Source organism: Balaenoptera physalus (assembly GCF_965194825.1).
Source record: "Balaenoptera physalus genome assembly, chromosome: 10".
NCBI lineage: Eukaryota > Metazoa > Chordata > Mammalia > Artiodactyla > Balaenopteridae > Balaenoptera > Balaenoptera physalus.
Genome location: NC_138889.1, coordinates 52271798 through 52285554, shown reverse-complemented (window position 1 = coordinate 52285554; position 13757 = coordinate 52271798). Strand labels below are relative to the sequence as shown.

The 13757-nt window shown below is 41.1% G+C and overlaps 1 protein-coding gene across 25 annotated transcripts in view; it reads right to left on the bottom strand.

Moving 5' to 3' along the window:
- Nucleotides 1-714: 714 nt before the first annotated feature.
- DLG2 (discs large MAGUK scaffold protein 2) overlaps nucleotides 715-13757 on the bottom strand; it is a 2066111-nt gene continuing 2053068 nt past the window's right edge. For all 25 annotated transcript variants that reach the window (XM_082410132.1, XM_082410117.1, XM_082410128.1 and 22 more), the window contains 3 exons: nucleotides 12583-12692; nucleotides 7199-7290; nucleotides 715-5464 (listed from right to left, as the gene is read on the bottom strand). In XM_082410132.1, coding sequence (XP_082266258.1) covers nucleotides 5358-5464; nucleotides 7199-7290; nucleotides 12583-12692 — 309 coding nt within the window. In that variant the 3' untranslated portion in view covers nucleotides 715-5357. The remainder of the gene's footprint in view (nucleotides 5465-7198; nucleotides 7291-12582; nucleotides 12693-13757) is intronic.

Sequence of the window (13757 nt, the reverse complement as noted above, 5' to 3'; positions counted from 1 at the left end):
CACGGGTTCGAGCCCTGGTCCGGGAAGATCCCACATGCCGTGGAGCAACTAAGCCCGTGCACCACAGCTACTGAGCCTGGGCTCTAGAGCCCATGAACCACAGCTACTGAGCCCGCGTGCCACAACTACTGAGCCCGCACGCCTAGAGCCTGTGCTCCACGACAAGGGAAGCCACCGCAATGAGAAGCCCGAGCACTGCAACGAAGAATAGCCCTCATTCGCTGCAACTAGAGAAAGCCCGCGTGCAGCAACGAAGACCCAACGCGGCCAAAAATAAATAAATAAAATAAATTAAAAAAAAAAAACCAAAATACCTATCATTTAATACCTTGTTCACCCTTGGCAAAATCCTGATTAAAAGTAGGCAAGATGGCAATCAAATATTTAAAAATATTCAAAAGCAGCCCTTTCAGCTGCTCTAGGCAGTGCCAATATTTCTCAGAGCAAATCTACTCTAACTACACTTTAGCTCTAAAATCAGACAAGTCTGATAAAAATAGAAATGAATGATTCTATTCTTCGTGAAATAAGACAAATTATGCTTTGGGAGAAAATAATTTGCTATAAAGTATAAAATGTTTTAATATTTATATCTTATAATAAAACCATGACATGTTTATAAACACTCTATCAAGCATTTTTACAATGGGGCCACCGCTGACAACTGGAAACGCAATAAATATGCAAAGACACACTGAGTATGAAATATACATCTTGATTTTATAATCGTGTGTGCTTTATTTTTTTACACAAATGGAATGGAAGTGTCGACTATTTACACTTAACAGGAGTGTAAGCTGTGCAGTGTCTCTGTAAACTCCAGCCCAGGCAAGGAGTCTGTTTCCCTCCCTCCCATGCGGCACTACAGCTCGGTGGAGACGCATCCTGTCAGAGAGAAGCGCAAAACTGTCATATCGAAAGGATCTCACGCATACAGCCTGGTGCACTCAGAAGTTAAGACACATTTAGGAAACACAGATTCAAAAAGGAGAGAAAAGTTTGCCATCTCATTGGGAGTCAACCTTGTCATTTGGTTGTCTGTCGTCATGAGTTGCTAGGGAGCTTCTGTATTCTATCTTTTAGATGATCTTTGTCTAAATCATTCGCCTGTCTTAGCTAGTCCTCAGCTGCTACAAGAAACTGCACAGCTGTACAAGAAATGATTTCTGAAGCACAGTTTTCAGTGAGGAAGGGTATTTACAGACTAAAGTGTGTGTGTGGGTTTCCATCCACATTCATTTGTACCCAATGTAGTATGTGTATACATGATAGACATACCACATATACCATACGTACAGAGAAGTAAAATGTATATCCACAGAATTCTGTAGGGAGTCCTCTTTCAAATCAGTTGTCATAGGAGGTACTCCACATACTCTAAGGGAAATGTCCCCTTTTGTCCTCTTAGGAGTGACAGATTACTATGATAAACTTAGAAACTAGCCTGAGTCTTTGACTTAAATATTTTTGTAGGAATTTAGGCAGGACCAAGACAGGAAAAAAGAGATGTAATTTCACCAGCAAGTCCATTCAATCTCACCAGAGCAATCACCAGCTGAAAAGCAGAGGGAGCTTCACGTGAAAATAGGAAAAAGAAAGTTTATGAATGGAGAAAAAGTCTCTCTCTCCAAACCAAGGTGATGGCATGGCTTCCATGAGAAGGAAGAGGTTTGGTGTCAGAATAATTGCTGGGGCCAGAGTCTGCCTTTATTGAAAGGAAGTGTCCTCAGAGCCGTGGGATGGTGCTGGGAGTGGGCTCACTTTGGACCAGGCTTCAGGCAGAGAGGCGCCCAGGTGCCGGCAGGGCCCAGAGCACGTGCATCATCGCTGCCAGGGCAGCGGTGCAGGCTGGCTCAGTGAGGCGTGATGGAGCTGGCTCCAGTGCAGGACCTCATTCACGCTCAGCTTTGCTTTCTGGGCTGCCTAGGTGAAACGGTGACCCAAAGAATTTGTGTCATTAGTCCAGTGTATGGACTTGCTGTCTGAATCAGCCATGAGCCCTTATAGGACAGAAATACTAAGGAGTGGGTTATGGGAGAGGAGATGATCAGAGATGTGAGATGAGAAAGGACAGGAAAGGTGGAGAAAGAGGAAGAAGAGGAAGGGGAGAGACTGAGACTAAAGGAGAGATAGACAAAGAGATTGGGGATCAAAGGGGAGGGAGTAAAGAAGGAATGCAGGAGAAAGCCAACAACTCAGAGAAGACGGGATGGAAGGATAAAAGGGGAGGTATACAAAAGAGAGCTGGAATGAGACAGAACCAGGAGAAGAAGAGCAGAGGGAAAGAATGAGAAGAAAAAAGAGGCAAGAGCCATAGGAGTGGGGAGCTTTTCCCTGGCTCGGGAGTCCTGAAGGGCTGGCAGTAGGATCTAAGACAGCTCACAGGCACCTGAGTGCAGGCTTCGTAAAGATGGGTGCACTCAACAGAGCCAACCCAAAAGCTTAGAGCTGGGAGAAAAAGCCTGCAAAGAAGTGGCCAACAAATCCTGTGGGAGGAGAGCAAAAAAACAAATGCCCCTGCAATTAGCTGACAAATGGGATTTTGATTTTGGTAAAGCTGAGACCCCCGTGGTGCTACACATTGTACCAGAGCATGAAAAATAGCACCAGTGACACGATCTGGCACTTTTCCGAAAGGGCCCAGCATGTGAAGGTGACGTTGCGCCCCCAGCAAGCCTTCAGATTGGAGAGAGCTCTCGACAAAGTTTGCAGTGTTAGCACCAGTCTGGCCCCAGGCTCCAAGTGCATTTGCACCAGTTGTAATCTGGGTAACTTTCATGCCATTTCCACACAAGTCGTCAGATTTGCTGCAAAACACACTGGTTCACTGGAGCCGTAGAGACCTCAACATTGGGAAGCGCAAGACAACACAACAAATGGAGGTGTAAATTCTACAGGAAAAGACCCTCTCACCAATTGGCTTGGTGATTCTTCAAGCAAATATATATGTATATATATATTTATATAAATCTACATAAAAAAATCAGTGCAAATGCCAATTCTAATCAGAAGCATCTACACTAGGAAAATAAATAATTATATTACTACAAAACCAAGGGTTGGTGGTTCAATTTGATTGTACTCAGCCACAGCAATACTTAATATTAAATGGAAAGCACATCACATGACCCGTGGAAACATCTATTCATTAATGACAGTCCTTTAAATAAATGGTTGCATGCTTAGTTGAGAAACCAAAGAAGTTATCATGGTGGCCTAAAAGTAGAGCTGGGATCAGGAATGGCATTCTGGTGGCAGAAAACTTCTGGGAGCAAGATTGATGAAAGCAGGCCTTGACCTGAAACTGGCGAATTGCAGACATGGACACATTTTTGACATTTTGAGCACTCCAAGAAGTCTTGGGAAATTTAACTTTCATCAGAGGGAAAAATGCACTGCTAGCCCTTCCATTGGTAAAGGTAGCCTCAAGACGATAGGTAGATGCATGATTTTGCATTTTTGTGTTTGTTTTGGTGACTGCAGCCAGGCAGACAGTGGTATTTTAGTGTAAGACGAATAATGCTTGCTTTTGGAAAGAGACCCTCATTCTGAGCTCTGATGTTCTCACTGTGAAGAAGCCCCATCACTGCTGATGGCTGTCTCTTGCTCTCCCATCCCAGCCTGCATGCTGGTTTGCTGCACAGTGTGGCAGAATCCCTGCCAGGTCTGGATGTACCCCAGAGATAAGGCGATGGGGCTTAGTTTGGGCATGTATACAACCCAGAGTTGAGTAGTTATTGAGATCACTGAAAAGTCTCTCTCTAAACACCCTGGGCAGAAGCAATGCTGATGTCACCGTTGGCTCTAAAGTGGGATATAGGCTTCGGGAGGTTTCTTTTTATAAATCATCATTATTATAATTGCTAAAAAATAAACTTGGTCCAGGTGCAGCCCCCAAGAAAGGCAGTTCAGTTGGTTGAGCTCAAAGTCATTAATGGTCTTTCCTGATGGTTCTATCTCTTTGTCCGGTACACAGAAACAAGAGTCTGCACCCCTCACCCCCCGCAACCAGATGCTTCCCTTCTCTCTCTCTTCCTCAGAGAAATAGTGCATCTTGGGACAGATCTCTCCATGGCTCTATACCTTCTCTGGCTATTACAAAACCCTCAGTTACTTGTGAAACAGACAAAAAAAAAAGTCCTAATTATTCATGATGGCCAAAATACTAAATGATCCTTTAAGAACTGTATGTAAGTTAACTAGGAACAACATTATTCAACTATTTGCATGGCAGGCCCAGGTTGTTTAACAAGAGAAAAGCAAAAGCAAAAACTTCCCTTTACATCATTTGCATGAGTTTGTCTCTGAAAGCCATCAGCTTAAAAAAATGCATTAACCAAATGTCCTCCAAAAATATTCATGAGGGTAACTCATTAAGGGATGTGCTCCATGGGAGTGTATCACTAATGTGGAAGGGAGATCATGGGAGGTAAGTGAGGGAGAAGTCTTTGTCAGGCTTCAGAAGGAACTCAGATGCTCTCAGTGGATCATTGGCAACAAAAGGGAGAGTGCAGCTTTCTGTTCTTGAATTGGATCATCTGCGGATAGTGCATACATTTAGTCTTTCAATTAATTAATCTTTACAAAATATTTCACAAAACTTCTTTAACCTATAGAAATTCATTTCTATACATTTAATATATTTTTATTATATAAATTATTCTCATCTTTAGTGCCTTCTTTAAGTTTATAAATGGCAAAATAGACGATAAACAATCATAAAGCTAACCCCAGGTGGAATCCCCTCCTCTCAGTGAGGTCAGTCCTCCACACACTCGCAAATTTTATGAAATGCTCGTCTTTGCAGATGCCAGGAAAAGAAACTACACACTTATCCTTCCCTGATATTATGCCATCTCCAAAGGGACTCCTTTCTTTTTTTCCCTTCGTTCTTTCTTTTGCTTGTTAAGAAATCAAAGGAGGTGCATAGTTATAAAATTCGAAGTGTACCAATTACAGATGTGGGTAATGGGAAGGTTGGTGAAGTTCAAGTGCTGGCAACTTTTCTTTAAAGCAAAAAACACAGGGAGCTCAGCAGCTAAATCAGCTCTGGACATCTGCTGGGTGAGGAGGCTGCCCATCTCTTGGGCACAAAGCCCGTCAGAGGTTCGTCCCTACCCCCGGTACTCTGAGCAAACCAAAGCCTTCCCGCGTACTGCAATGTCTTTTCTGTCCCACCCTTTGGCCCCTCCTTCTCCTTCATGGCTTCACACAGTTTGTGTTGTACATTCATAAGAATTCACATTGACTGCAAAAACATAAATGCAACAGAAACATAAAAGCCTCCAAGTAGTATATTATATATATTTTGTTCTTCTAAATGCTCTTCTGTCATTGTTGGAGGTGCAGTGGCTAATTTATAACTTCTCCTTTGAGGGAATCCAGATGAAAGGCCCAGATTGCTCTTCAATAACAAGCTTGCATTGGTTATAGATATCTTCTAAGGTGTCACCTTGGACAATAGCTAGAACAAAAGCAAACACACTGGAGTTAGGAATCACTCGCTGGCTGGTGAAGAACGACCATCAATCACGCAGCAGAAGCTCAAATAGTGACAGACAAACTCATCAGGAAGCTTAATATTACTTTTTATTAGTAAGAAAAAGCAGAAATTCACTTAAGCAAAGTCACAACAATGATTTTAAAAAATCCTTACAAGGCATGTCCTAGATTGGTAATAAATGCACCATGGTCTTCCCACTTTCTACATGTCGCTCTGCAGTTCTGCATAATGAATCACTCATTTATTTAAATTTTATGGGTGTGTACTCTGGGCCAGGCACTGAGCTAAGCATTGATCAATTTTCAGATTGAGAGCTCCCTGTTATCAAAGGGAGCCAGACTTATATTCTCCGTACTGTACTTATTTTGTAAGGGGTAGAAATTCAAATATTTTAGACACAGGAAATAATAAAGATTTTAGAAGAAACTTTAGTTAATCTCCTCAACCCCCAAAACCTTTAAAAGAAAACCCCATTCATTCTCCAAGTAATCTGGTAAATTGAGATTTTACCTTACAGGGCTGTTTGTAGTGAGAACACCTTATGGGCAACTAGTAAAAAACATAAAAATAGGAGGAAACAAACATACTGTGTATTACCTAAAACACCAAGTCACTTACAGTAGATTTAAATACATTTTATTATCTCCTTTGAACAGCAGCTATCTTGTAGATAGATATCCCAAACACATCAGTACTATCCGTATGACACTAGGGCTTAAAAATAAATTGTGACTGAAACATGGTTTAGATCTGCACAAACAATCCTCAGAATGTATTGATTATGATATTTTATTCCTGAATATAAACCACTGGTCAAAATGTACATTATTTTGATTTAAAAGAACATCTTGCATGTTCTTTTAGGATGAAACATAACTCATATCTTTGTTATTAACCAAAATTTTACTTAAGATTTACCCAATTCAACATATTTGCAAACTGCTAAGCCCGTGGCATTTTCATATTCTGAATGAGAGAAAAAAGAAAACACCAAACTTCATGCAAGGTAACTCAGGAGGAAAGTTCTTGTTTTTAAACCGTCAGTGGTAAGGCAAATTCCATAAAGTTTGATAGCTCTTTGGATTTGATCAGTGTTTCATGAAAGCATGTTAAGGATAAAGAACTCAGGACGTGATACCCAGGACAAAATATCCCCCCAAATTCATGTTTCCAAGGAAATATTTAAAAAGAAAAAAAAAGTTTTGCATTGAGACTTGACATGGAATTAATTGAAACACAGGAAGTGTTTCAACATTTTCTTCAAGTGCCGCTAATGGGGAGACAGACCCATAGGTCCCTGAAGCAGAGGACAGAGGCCCTGGGCTTGCTTCCCAAGAGTAACTGCTTTGGACGGTACACATTTTGAGCCTTAAAAGTTTCTTTTTCAAATTTTCTGATGATCTCAGGGAAAGAAGCTGAATGAGGTATTAATGCTTAAAATCTCCTTAATAGCAGGAGATAGCTCAGTGGCATTTGCCACTCATGGTTTCGGGTAGGGCCAGTGGGAACCTGGAAGCTGAATCCAGAGAAGAAAGAAACCAGAGTTTTGGATCAAATGGGAGAAGTAGAAGGAAATAAGGGGTTTTTAGCAGGAACGTCTTAGGGCCCAGGTACACCAGGCCCAGAGCCCTCTCTATGCCAAATGTCAGACAATTTATCTCCTTTCTCACAGCACAAATGTAAATGAAGTTTTACCTGTAAAATATTCTCCAAATTCTTGTTCTAGCTTAATTGCACGGTCATAGGTTTTCTTGGCTTGTTCCTCTGTTAAACGCTTATTCATCTCCCTGGGAAAATGAGAGTTTGCTATCAGAACACAAAGGGAACATACCAAATCCTGAAAAACTACAATGCATGGCAAAAATGAGTCCTGCAGGAAGCCTAGTGTAATCTTACAGCAGCCTCCTGGTCCTCATCGGGACGCCTCTTTGCTGGAATATTTTCAGCCACAAGGACTCCCTCCCAGGGGGCTCACTCTCTCGGAGGGCAGTCTCTTGGTCCCACATGGGACTGAAGCAGAATCTGTCCTGTCATGATTTCCAGTCACTGGTTCTGTCCTCTGCAGCCCTGCAGAGTAGGACTAAACCTCCTTCCTCCATGTCAGGGCCTCGGGTCTTTAAGTCAAGTGCTGATGTGTCCCTCGAGGCTTCCGCTCTTCCAGAAAAAACTGTCCCGCTTCCTTCATCTATTCTCTCATTGGATATAATTTCCAAATCCTAACCTTCCTGGCCACCTTTCCTTAGACTTTGTTCTCATCTATCTCAACCTCTTTTAAACATGGGATGTAGAATTGAACGCAATCTTCTGGGGTGGCCAGAGGGAGGAGAGGAGAGGAGATGGAGAGAAGGGAAGACACATCACAGCCTTTTGGAGCTCATTATATCTAAGAGAACAAGACTTGACTGTTCTCAGGTCCTGACCTCGCAGAAAGCTTTGATCTCTCGACTCTCCCATCCTCCCCAAGGGCTGCTGTTCATCTTCAATGTGGGCAGGAGACACGTGGAGTGGAGAAAGAGACAGTGCTTCCAACGAATGATAGAAAATGTGACAGGCCCCTCAGGCGTGTGTATCTTTCAGGCCGAAAAAGCATTCTGTAGCTTGCGCGGCTCAACTTCTGCAAACGGTGAGGCATGCCTATAGCAACAAGAGCCCTGAACTTCCTCTGTTTTTATAATCAATGGAATTTCAAGGAGCTGCTAAAGATGGCTTGAATTAAAGATACAGAGAGAATGGAACAATCAAAAGCACTGGGACCAAAATATTTTCAAAACAGACTCTAAGCAAGTCATATCAAATAGTGAGCCAGAGAGAGGAGCTTGGCAAGAAGGAATCTCCGATGCTTATTTTGTTTATTTTTGTTCGGATAGAAGAACGGGCTGTAAAGGAATTATGCTGGGCATTCTCTGTCCTTCTTTCTGTTAGTCTGTCAACCATTGGTGTATCATTAACTGTATGTTAGTGCTGCTTAATCAATCGTAAGATTATTTAAATTCAATCTAGTCTCAAGGACAAATTGAGGAGGGAGGAAAAGGGAGAATAACCTAATCTATTGGTTCCCAACCAGTGTCAGCTTTATCCTCCCATGTCCTCTAGGTGTTAACATTTTTTGCCAACCAAACTGTACTTATTAAGTAAGAATTATTTTATCTTCCCAGTTTTTCTTAATCAAAGATTGACAATCATTGCCTCTGATCATCATAAGAATACCAGTGTGACTGCACTGATAAAAGTTCAGCCAAGAGCAAAGACAGTTTGGTTGGTCCATCGGGATGCATCGCAGGTGCAGGCAGAATTTTGAAGGCATTGCTGCCTTAGCATGTCACTTTAGGAAGCCAGACATCTGAGTCTGGAGCATGTAGTCTCAGGTTAATTCCTTTTTCAGAGCAAGTAACTGAGGTCAGAAGTAGTAAAGGGACTTGCCTAAGGTAAAAGAGTGGATTTGATGTAAGAACTCAAAGTTTTGTTTTTTTTTTTTGAAACCAGTTTTTAGTGAAATAGACTTTCCAGTATACCAAGACTTTCTTTCAAAAGAGGCCCTTATTTAGAAAAACACAAAACAAAACTGAAGTCTGACACTAACACAATTCTGGACTTGATGTTGATGGCTGCAATACACAGAAGTGGGAGTTTCCTGAAGTCTTGCTGTTGAAATCAACTCATCTTCAACTGAGGGATGGTATCTATAATTCTCTTCCTAAACAGCACTAGCCCTAGAAGCTTTGAGTGGCTGTCACTCTTGGGTGGCAGGAGATGCTGGGCTAAACCAAGGTATCTTCTCACAGAAAGAAAGTGTTTTGCTCCAGATGTCAAGAAATCATGTAGTCCTGGGTCTTCTTTGACTTCTCTGGCCCATACTGGGTCTGTCTTCTCTGAATTCCCTTTGCATTTATTGTAGCAATACTGAATTTAGGATTTTATCCTCTAATACATGAACTTGTTTTGTCTCCCTGCCCAATCTGCTAGTTCTTTGAGGGCGGAGACCATGGCTTGTTCACTAGCATGTGGCATGGAGCTGAGTCAACACTTAACTTATTGAATGAATAAGTGAATGAAGAAATGAATCAATGAATGACTGGAGAGCTAGACAAACATAATTATGATACAGCTGAAGACAGAAGTAAACACAGGCCATCATGGGAGCAAGAAGGTAAAAGCAGATTGGGGTGGAAGCGTGGCGAGCCACAGGAAAGCTTCTTATTGCCATGGGATGGGGGTGGGGAATAGAAGTCACATGGCGGCACAATGTAAACAGACACCTCTTTCATACACGCCCTTGATTTTATGCTCCTCTGAAGAGTCAGCTACGTATGTGCTAGTAAGTGCTGTGGTTTGATGTGGATGAGGCACTTGAGAATAATGTGTGTGATGATGTATCAGTGCCTAAATGTGACAGCTGCCATGCTTTTGTTCCAGGTGACCTAGCATTCACCCCTCCCTGAGGAATGGGCAATTCATGCCAGCTTTGCTCCTGAAGTAAAACCCTCAGAAAAAGAGTGAGCTAGAAAGTAAGCATCCAGCATTTCCTAATAAGATCACATTGGTTTGAATGTCACCGTTACGGCACTAAGCATATGGCTGCAGCAAATGATGTCAGAGTCACTGTCTCATTGCGGAGTCCAGCCTTCAGCAGGTTTAATTTTCCTTGCTGATACGGGGCCGTGACAGGGCCCTAAGGCAAAACTAAATAAGTCATCTCATAGTTGTGGAAAGCAGTAGACCTTCTCCTACTGGGCACCAGATGGGAACATCCCCCAGTGTCGTCCTGAACCAAACGCGCAGCTGCTGCTTCTCCCTCAGGCCTCCCTTCCCCGGGAAGCCACTTACCCCACTGCGTGTTTATGATGTGAAAACTTATTTTTCTATTTCTGAAACAGGCCTTTAAGATGCTGTTCCCAGGAGGTGGGGGCCATATTTCTATTCTTCTTATTAATGTTAGCAGTACTAATAATATTTATGAGGCCCTTCTCAGATTATAAATCACTTTTACGCAAGGAAATTTGTGGTTGCTTAATTCACTTTGCTCAAGGCCCAACACAGTAGCTTACATGAGGAGGAATTTAATATGTACCATTAGGGATAATACTATCAACAACCATTATTTTATCTTCAACACGCAGTTCTCCACAGTGCTAGCTGTGGGCAAAGCTCTTTATGATATAATTTAATACCTAAATTCATGGGGCAGAAGGTACTAAGAGTGACCTCCTGACTTTATTTTTTCATCCTGGTAAGAACCTTTGTCCATCTTTTATTTATGGGAGTCTATTCTGCTTTTAAGATATATCTCTGGCAATTTCCCTAGAGATCGACTATGTATTTAACTTAATTCTCTTAGACTGCAATTCCAGCTACTGTCGCTTCTTCCTTCTAGAGAGGGCTCCGAATAATTGGTCGATATCCTCTACAAGTAACTGCTTTCTCCTCTGGGATGAATGATTTCATTTTCTTTGGTCTTTCCATAAACACTGTTTTCCAGTACTTTGTGGTTCACTTCTGAACCCTGTCAAATGCTCTAATGTCTTGAGGCCCAGATGGAGGCATATTTGGGCAAAGCTCTTACAATGGACACACTGGTGTCATCTCTTGTGGCCTCTTGGGAATGGCACTGTTTACATGGGTTTGTAATGATAAAAGTTTTATTCCTCTTACAATAAAGTAACTTGAAATCTTTTATAGTAATAATAGCTACCATTTAGTGAGTGCTTATTATATGCCAAAGACCGTATGGAGAACTCTACATTCAAGATGCTGTTTAACCTTGACACTAGCTCTGTGAGGTCTGCATCATCAATGTGCTTAGTTTAGAGGTGAGGAACTAAATCTTACAGATGTCAAGCAAATTGCCTGAGCTCTCACATAACTGAACAAGTGGCAAAGGAAAGAACCAAACCTAGCCTGATTAATTTTCAAGTCCCTGCTCTCAGCCTTTTTGCTCTGCTACTTTTATGGCTACTGCAGCGTCACTTTTGTATGAGAGTGGTCTACAAAATAACGCCACCAATTTCTATCAAATTGGCACAAAAAATACTGTTACTTTACAGCCAGACCATGAATATCTGCCCATTTTGTTTACTGAATTTTGCAGGAAGATATTTCACACGTTCTCTTAAAGATAAAAAGAACCAAAAAATCCAAATCATGCATTTTCCCCTTGTTTATAAATGTGCACAGGTCTGGAGCTATTGGTTAAGTTTGTAGATGTTTTACTGCCAGGCCACTAAGAAAACTCCCTATTAAGGATAGTGGTCTACATAACATGAGGTTTTAATTAAGGAACATGAGAATTCTATGCTATAACAACGTGAAATGCCAATGGAAAGAGTCTAAAATATTGTTTGCTCCCTCTATGAAAACCCACACATCTAAAAAAATTTACTAGTGGAATTGCTCTCAAAAGAGATAATTGAAAGATGATTGCTTCCTATCATTTGGAAAGCAAAGCAAGATAAAACAAAAACAAAACAAACCAACCTACCTTCAAAACAGCAAGACAAAATGAAAATATCACATACACAAAAACAACTTGTGAAATGAAAATAAAAATCAAGAAACATTAGTGAAGGGCTTCCCTGGTGGCACAGTGGTTGAGAATCTGCCTGCTAATGCAGAGGACACGGGTTCGAGCCCTGGTCTGGGAAGATCCCACATGCCGCGGCGCAACTAGGCCCGTGAGCCACAATTACTGAGCATGCGCGTCTGGAGACTGTGCTCCGCAACACGAGAGGCCGCGATAATGAGAGGTCCGCGCACCGCGATGAAGAGTGGCCCCCACTTGCCGCAACTAGAGAAAGCCCTCGCACAGAAACGAAGACCCAACACAGCCATAAATAATAAATAAATAAATAAATAAAAATTAAAAAAAAAAAGAAACATTAGTGAAGACATTTTAAGGAATTATTGACATTATGTCTCTAGTGGTTCAAAAGAACTTTCACCTATCATTAAAAAAGGGAATTCTTAAAAAAAAATCAACAATGGCAGTTCCCATTTGTAAGCATTTATGACAAAGAGCTGTTAACAATTTGCTCTGTCGTACGGAACAGGGGGCTGGATGAAGGCCGCCACTGTCCTCCACTTACATCAGAGGTTCCAGAGACTTGGGTTTAATGAAGATGGCAATGGGATAGAGCTGGGCAACTTGTAACCGCTTGATAGCATTTCCTGATACGTCAAGTATACAGTGTTTGCCCTGGAAGAAAGAGAAGAAAAATACGGAGTTAATCCAGGAAGAATGATCATAATCAAACCAAAAGAAAAAAAAAAAGTAAGTATGTTTTAGAGGGAGGTAATGGATACTGGATTTCAAATTTTGAAAAAGAATCACTGCAAAGCATAAACAAAAGTTGATATACATGGTCATAACCAAATGTTTGCAATAATTTATATTTCTTACTCCTTTACTAAGTGTCTGCCACTGGGATAGATATTTTACTTGTGTTATCTCAGTTAAATTTATTTCCTTAAATAAATACCTGATGCTTTGCACAAGGAAGCTGTGTAGCCATATGTAATATGACTGAGTCCACTCTCATGAAACGCTCATAAACCATCTCTGAAAACAACTGCCAAAAAGAAATTCCCAAATTGTCAAAGAAGAAATTCCCTACCTATGAGGTACATATTATCAACTGCATTTTACAGAAGAAAAGACTAAGGCTTAAAAATACTAACTTGCCCAAAGTCTCAAACCCAAGTCTTATTGGTTGGAATAAATAGATACCTTATTGTCTCACCCTGACCAAAGATAAATCTGGAAGAATGGTAATCATGTGAGTTTAGAACAATCCCATAAACATTTGCTGAGTGTTTATATGTATCCTGACTTCTATATGCTCAGTCTAGATAAAGTAAGGACAGACACAAAGAGTTACCTTAAATACTTTATCTTAAATGCTGAGAGATAGGCTTGCATAGTGTCTGTAAATATCTTGTTTCTTAACAAATAAAAACCCTATTACACTATAGCACACCTCATTTAACTTGGTTTCCACTGCAATGAGTGCTCAGAGCAAGGAGCTGCTTTATAAAGTATTTCTGGAAAAACAGACACATTTGCCTCACATCATATTCTGCCTCCTGGAGGGAAATGGCTTCATTATCCCGAGGCTAAAGAGCTTTACAAAAGAAGAGAAAAAGCATACTATGCAAATAGAAACAGTCCTAAATCAATAAAAGGGGATAAAAACGCATCCATAATATCCATGTAAAAATGAAGACAGTCCAGTGAGTACTTGAGCTTTTATAGGAGAAACAC